At 38.1% G+C, this 7,737-nt stretch overlaps 1 protein-coding gene across 1 annotated transcript in view; it reads left to right on the top strand.

Annotated features, from left to right (window-relative positions):
- LOC122069468 (SUMO-conjugating enzyme SCE1) overlaps positions 1 to 7,737 on the top strand; it is a 12,760-nt gene extending 5,023 nt beyond the window's left edge. The window contains exons 3-5 of the mRNA XM_042633483.1: positions 6,822 to 6,974; positions 7,086 to 7,199; positions 7,305 to 7,737. Coding sequence (XP_042489417.1) covers positions 6,822 to 6,974; positions 7,086 to 7,199; positions 7,305 to 7,367 — 330 coding nt within the window. The 3' untranslated portion in view covers positions 7,368 to 7,737. The remainder of the gene's footprint in view (positions 1 to 6,821; positions 6,975 to 7,085; positions 7,200 to 7,304) is intronic.

The raw sequence follows: 7,737 nt of genomic DNA, 5'->3' as shown, positions 1-7,737 counted from the left end.
CCCCCCCCCCCCCCCATAATATTCTCTTTTTAGTCTCCACTTGCCGCTTACCTTAGTGAATGAGTTAGCAGGTTTCTTCTTCTTCATTTTTTTTTTTGTAAATCCCCTTCTCTCTCTTATTTTCTGTGTTCTCCTCCTCCCCTGCGATACTCTGTTTTCTCTCTTCATGTGGAATCAGGGAATATGTGATCTGCAGAACCAGAAAATTTTGCAGGTGCTGAAATCAGGGAATTCTGCTGTCAGATCTTCGTAGTTGCTGATCTGCATAACCAGCAACTACAGTCCCCATCGATTAAAGTTTCCTGTTACCCTATATGTTTTCATTGCTGATGGGCTTATTCCTGCTAATCTGAGACCTACCTAGACAACCAAATTCTTGATTGCAAACCTTAAAACTGGGCCTCTGTTAGCATCCTTGTTAACCCTAAATTCTAATTAGGATTTAAGTTTTAATGACTGTAATAATGTAATCCTGGTTTAGAGATCTAAAAGTCAAACAGCACCAAAAACAGAGATATACCCAAGCAGTTTTTGAATGAAATTCAAAACAAAATCCAGCCATCAGATGGACTTGAGATTCAGGTTGAGATCTCCTAATAGTGAATGAGAATCTTGCTGAAAGTTTCAGAAAGATCCAATGGTTGAATCCTAGTTAGACTAGAACAGGGGTATTTCAGTCAATTCATGACTCAGAATCCTAATCCAACAGCAGAGTTATAATACCCAAGCAAAACTGATACTATGATTTTAAACAAATCAAACTAGTAATGACCTGGCATCAGCCGCAGCAGTTTAAACCCATAAAGAACTCCTAATCAAAATAGGACTTATGACTTAAATGTCAGAATCTGAAATTGATTACAGATTACGCTAGAGAAAAATTTCAACTCACATTACAAAATTATGAAAATCAAGAAATTCTAGTAAGAGTAGTATTACGATGAATAATACTAGATTTTCAACTTGAGAACAGAATCTTAAGAAGACAAAATCGATTAATAGATGCTGAAATCAGTACTCAAATCAAATCAGCAACTCACCACTAAATCAACGACTAGCAGTGAATAACTGAGGTATTGACTAGAACTTTGATGGACAGAAAGTCGAGTAACAATAAGACTATGTTTGATTGTCAAGAAATGAAAAGAAAGGAAAAGAAAAGAAAAAATTAAAAAAAATTGAATTTGAGGAGAGACAACCAGTCTTAACCAGCACAAGTTAAAACATAATTCAACATAATGAGCTAACTTAAAACAGAAATTAAAAGAAAACATTGGCTGTCCAGGCTTGGCCTGTTGTGGTTCTCCTGCTGTAGATCTTCAGATCTTCATCAGACTGCATCAAGTTTATCAGAGCCAAACTTGGCCATGGATTCCTTTACTTTCCAAACTAGAGTTTATTTGCCCAATGAAAAGGCTTCTCTATTCATAGTTGAAGAGATTATTAAAAATCTAGTTTCAAAGTTGGTGGTGGATACGTTATCTACAACTGGTGAAATCATCTTTAATTTGATGATGCTAATATTCTTTTGAGTTCTCTATTTAATCTTATTTCAACGAGGCACAATGTCACATGTTTCCTTCGAAAGATGCCACTTTTGTGGGTTAATCATAGATTGAAGTTTGAAAAGCTATTCTTGATCCTAAAGCAAATTTATGTACAACTGTTGTCTTGAAAGGGTTGCAACGTGATAGCTCTTTAAAGGAGTTGAAAGAGGTCGCCAAACAAGATGAAGAACTTGCAGTTTGTACTGAGACTGTTGAGGGTGTTCAGCCCCTTGGAGCAGAAAACGAACTTCTGAAAGATTCTTTTTTCCCATTCCATGAGTTCATTCTTCCTAATATGTTTTGAGACAAGACTATGTGTTCAAACAGTCATACTCTGAATTTTGTCAAGATGAAGACAAGGAGCCGAAAGTACCCTTCAAAGTGTTGTTATTTTTACCCTCTGGTCATAGGATTTCTATGGAAGTTTTCTATTATTTTTATAAGTCATAGTTTTTTAACTTTTTAGGAAGTCTAGTTCCTCCTCCTTCTTCTTCTTCTTCTTTTTTTTTTTTTTTTTTTTAAATAATAATAATATGTGTGTGTGTGAATATTAAAGAGCTCCAACCTCCCCCCCCCCCCAAAAAAAAAACAATTCTTTTTTTGGGAATTTAAGTTGTGATCTCTCTCTCACTCCCACATCTCCTCTTTCTATTCTCCACTTGCAGCACCTTAGCATGTCAGTTAGCAGGTTTCTTCTATTCTTCTCTCTCATGCAGGTACAGTACCTTGGACTGATCCAAATCCATTTGGGCATCCAGATGGCGAGGAACTGGATCTGTTGCGTCTTTGGCTTAGTAGGATATGTTAGGATTAATTTGCGATCTTTTATTTTAATAGCTTAAGTGGAAATAGTTATTAAGATTTAGTTTCCAAGTGAAAGTAGGTTTCCTTTTCATGTTGGGTTTTTTTCTTTTTCATTTTTCTTTAGTACATGTAACCGTGCGATAACTCAGATTTGAAGAATGAAATAGTGAAATGTTTGTGAATGACTGCGTGGCCAGAGTGAAGTTGCGATCTTCCTCCCCCCTCCCCCTTTTATTTATTTATTTTTTAATTTTTAATTTTTTTTTCTTATTCGATTTCCTCTCTCCCCTGCAAGTCTGATTTCCCTCTCCTCTAACCAGCCTTCCACTGGGAATTGTTAAGAATATAGGTAATCTCTGTATATGAGGCTGAACTGAGCCTGGCATTCAGGCAACATGGAAAATTTTTATTTATTTATTTTTTTAAGTCCTGCTGGTGCTATTTCGGATTACTGTATAAATCACAAGTTCTGACCTGTTTGAAGAATTAGAGAGGAACAGTGAGAGATGATGGCTATTCTAGCTTTGGTGTAGGATAAGGTGGAGATGCTAAAGGCAGATCAGTCTTGTAGAGTGGTTGAAAGAAATGCTTGCTTCTTTCCACTATCAAGCTATATTAAGGTCATCACATTTGGATTAGTCTGGTGGATGAATATGAAATTCAGTTTGAAGTATGAGAATCTGTACCAATTGTTATCATGTTTTTCTAGCTTTTTGGTGCATTCGTTATGTTGCAATTGATTGATCAAGTGTACCAGCCCCTTAATCTAATGTTTGTTGTCATATATTCATGACATCAACCCTGACCATGGTACGAATGGATCATAGTGGAAGCGCTGCAGGCTGCTTACTAAGAAGGCGCTATTGTTGGGAATGAAGAAACCACCCCAAAGCCAAGTCAACTATTGTATCTTCTTCCCTAACCATACTGGGTCAAGGGAGTCTGATGTAGATTCGCACCCATGGACTGATCCAAACCCATTTGGGTATCCAGGCAGAGTTGAACCGGATCCAATTTAGGTCTTTGGCTAGTAGGATATTTTAGGATTTTATTTCTATTTTCATTCAATCTTTTATTTTGCTAGCTTAAGTAGGAGATAGCTACTAGGATTTAGTTTCCAAGTAATTTGGGTTTCCGGATTAGAGTAGGTTTCCTTTAATGTTGGTTTTCTTTTACTATTTAATTGCATATAATCGTTCAATTAGAGGACAGATTGAAGAATAGAAGAATGAGTTGAATTGACTGTTTGAGTGCCTGTGGGCAGTGTGCAATCCTCTTCCCCCCCTTTTCTTGTGCGAATCTTCTCTCCCTCCCCTGTAACTTTGAGTTCATCTTAGAGACTCTTTCCTACCCCAAATGGCCCTCCATCAACTTGGTATTAGAGCCGAAGGATCATTCCCTCCCTTCCATCTCTCTCCCTCCATTCCCATTCTCTATTCTGGTTTCTACCATGATTGAGAACAGCCAAGAAAGAAAAAATAGAGAAGCCGAACCTGTACCTCAATCCCTTTTTTCAATTCCCAGTCCCAACCCCCACCATCGTCTTTTTTCCTAACCCAGTCGAGCGACTCCTCCCCTGGCCCTAGGGTATCGCCAACAGCCCTCCCCCCCCCCAAAAAAAAAAAAAAAAAAAAATGGAAGAAGAAGCAAGAAGACGAGAAGAGAGAATGAAATAGAAAACAAAAGACGAAAAAGCGGGGAGAGACAGAACCATATCTAGTTTTTGGTTTGAAGTTCTGCTGGCTTATGGACGCCTTCCGTCGCACACCCTGAAGTTTCTTCTCAACCTTCCTAGAACTCTGCTGGTTCTCCACCACTCCTTTGTCTTGAATCGCAGCTCTCCTTGCTGCCTTCGACCACCACCACTGTCACTCTGATTCTCTAGCGGAAGAAAAGGCTTCTCCATGTCAGTATCTGAAAACCCTATTGCTGATTTCTTTCTTTAACCTTTTATTTGATTATCTCATTGTTTACAATTTTACCCCTATCTTCTTGTCTTATTCTTAATTATCCTACCTTTGTCTCTTTCCAAGTCTACCCCGTCCCACTCATGGTATATTTGTGAGTTACATTGAACTTCAATTATTTGCAATTGTGCCACTCACTAAAGGTCTTTCATATATTTACCATTCTGCCAATGTTCCAATCTTCCATTTAATTACCCTTTTGCCATTAACCCTTTGCTTTAAGTGTTCTCTTGCCATAGTGGGTCAATAGTGATTCTGAATAGAAAACCTAGTCGATGGATCTCGAACTTTTATTGGGTATCCGTCAACAAATGCAATTAATACGAGAGAAGCTCGATGAGATTCAACGACATTGCACGGACATCAACACCCAAGCACACTCTACCTTCAACTACGTGATTTTAGCCATTGAGCGACAGGTAGACGAACCAGAAGATGAATCACCAATGGTAGAAGATAAAATGGCACAATTAGAAGTTAAAGATCAACTTTTGGAAAAATTTAAATCGGTTGAACTCTCTAGTGAACTGATCGATTTCATTTTCCTGAGTCACTACATCAATGAACTTCGCGTCGTGGATTTTATAGCATTCGATCATGGTTTTAATGGTGACTTCATATAGGTAAGGATGGACGTTGATCGGTTGGTGTTGATTCTCCAGTTCTACAAAACTCGTGCATGAGTTTTTCAATACCGGGGTAATTGATCTAGATTTGCACCTATGTACTGATCCAAACCCATTTGGGTATCCAAATAGAGTTGAATGGGATTCAATTTGGATCTTTGGCTAGTAGGATGTTTTAGGATTTTATTTCTATTCTCGTGTAATCTTTTATTTTGGTAGCTTAAAGTAGGAGATAGCTACTAGGATTTAGTTTCCAATTAATTTGGGTTTTTGGATTAGAGTAGGTTTCCTTTAATGTTGGTTTTCTTTTACTATTTAAATGCATGTAATCGTTCAATTAGAGGACAGATTGAAGAATAAAAGAATGAGTTGAATTGAGTGTTTAAGTGCCTGCGGGAAGTGTGCAATCCTCTTCCCCTCTCTCCCCCCTTTTCTTGTGCGAATCTTCTCTCCCTCCCCTGCAACTTTGAGTTCATCTTAGAGACTCTTCCCTACCCCTACCAGCCCTCCATCAGAGTCTTCCTGTCCTTGACTGCCGCCCCAGGGTCAAGACTTTATTTGTACATCTCATTCACGAATGTAAATATCCCAATAGTCAAGGCAGGAAACTGCGAAGAATAGCATAGTAAAGTAGCCAAGGGAGTCAAGTACCCAAAGGAATAGATGTGGCCTTACGAGGCTAGGACCCTTATTTTTGCCTTCCACTTCAATTTGTCAATGTGTGAGGGGTAAGTTGAATAAAAATCTGAGCAAGCATTGCTTTACGTGAGACAAATGTATTCTCTTCGGATTTTGCTCCCTTTAGAAGGTATGAAGTTGAGTACAAGATACTAGATACCTATACTTGTATAATATATTTTAGTGGACTTGCCAAGTCTGCTAATAATCTACAGTTTTAACACCAATTTGTTGGAGGTTTAGAATAGTAAATTAGTATTTACCTCAATTTTAAAATTGTCTGAGAAAGGAGCCTTGTGGTGGCAAAGAGGTGGAAGATTTGTTTCCACTTGTCATGAAAGTACCAAAAGCTCGTGTGTTGGATGTACTGAATGATGTCATTATGTTGGTGATTGTGCAGATTTCTCTTGATGTCATCTATGGAAAAGTGGGTATGGATTAAATCTCTGAACGACCCAGGGTGGTTTTAGAAGCTTCTGCTCCCCCTTTTAATGCTTCAGTGTTGTTTGTAATGAACTGATTGCATGTTACATTGAACCCATAAGATTCTTGACGCCATTATTTCCTCTTTATCAGTTTTGACTAGAACTTAATGCCCTATGTGCCATGTAAAGAGCACAGTGAATATTGGATGGCTTCGTTTAGGCATAATATCAGTTCTTTCTCATATTAATAGATGATCAGTGACCATGACTCTTGTTGACATAAGTAGGATTGTATGATGATAAGATATTATCAAGGCTTGGATCCTCCCCTTGTTTGCCAAGAATATGTATTGATTGTGGCTTATAAGAATCTTGCAGGTTTACTGGTTTACGTCCATTTTTTTACTGGCAAGACTAAGAAATTCCATGTTATGAACTGATGTATCACAATTTCAATAGATATTTTCTACTTGTATGATTTGCCATAAATGGGGATCCTTGATATGAAGTTTTTTCCTGTCCTCGCTAACACCTTTGTCTTTAAATATGCAAGGCCGTATCCAAAAGATTTGTGACATTTTTTAGGAAACACATTATACCTGCACCGTCTTTAAATGGTATCAGACTCTTGCATTCATATAGGAATTGAAAGGAGGTCTACATTTTTTTACATTTGAGGGGAGCAAAGCAGGGGGAACAACAAAATTTTTAAATTGCTGGCTTTACTTTCATAATATATTGTGTCATCTACAAATTTTCTGTCTTCTGGTGCAGACTGACTGGGAAGGTGGTTACTTTCCAATTACACTCCACTTCAGTGAGGACTACCCTAGCAAGCCACCCAAGTGCAAGTTCCCTCAAGGTTTCTTCCATCCCAATGTTTACCCTTCAGGAACTGTTTGTTTATCGATTCTCAATGAGGATAGTGTAAGTACTCAACACTGCTGTTGGACATCCTGCTGCTGCTGCTGTTGTTTGATGTATATAATGGGATTTGGTTGACATGCCATTACTTAAAATTGCTTTTATTATGTGTAGGGTTGGAGACCCGCGATCACAGTGAAGCAAATTCTTGTTGGCATACAGGATTTGCTGGACCAGCCAAACCCTGCTGATCCTGCCCAGACAGATGGATATCACCTCTTCATCCAGGTATTTAGCCCCCACCCAAGAATCTTTATTATATTTGTATGGTTTATTTTATTCATCTCACATCCCATTATTCTACTTCTGATCATTGAAAATCATGATTTGCAGGAGCCGACTGAGTACAAGAGAAGGGTTAGACAACAAGCTAAGCAATACCCAGCTCTTGTCTGATGCCATCCATACCTGACCTGCTGTTCTTTTGGAAACCATTAGTGCATTTGCCAGTACTCTTGTGTATGTGTAGGCTGCATGGTAGATTCTCGATTGGTAAGGAAGAACTCTTATTTGTCAATTGTCTTAATATGGCATTATGCCGATTTGAATACTAGAAGTACTTAATTGATATTTTGGGCGGTAGGGACACTGTATATGCCCTGTTATCGAAGACTTTCATGCTTTGATTATTGCTTGTAAGATTCTCTTATTTTTCTTATTTTGAACAAAGAATGAGAAAACTGATACTTGTGCGAAATATGTCAAATAGTAAAATCCGACATCTGAGTTCTGGATGGTTTTGTAATAAATTACCACTCTTTTGTGA

Source organism: Macadamia integrifolia, chromosome 2 (genome assembly GCF_013358625.1).
Source record: "Macadamia integrifolia cultivar HAES 741 chromosome 2, SCU_Mint_v3, whole genome shotgun sequence".
Taxonomy (NCBI): domain Eukaryota; kingdom Viridiplantae; phylum Streptophyta; class Magnoliopsida; order Proteales; family Proteaceae; genus Macadamia; species Macadamia integrifolia.
Note: the sequence above shows the minus strand (reverse complement) of the source record. Positions and strands in the feature narration are given on the sequence as shown.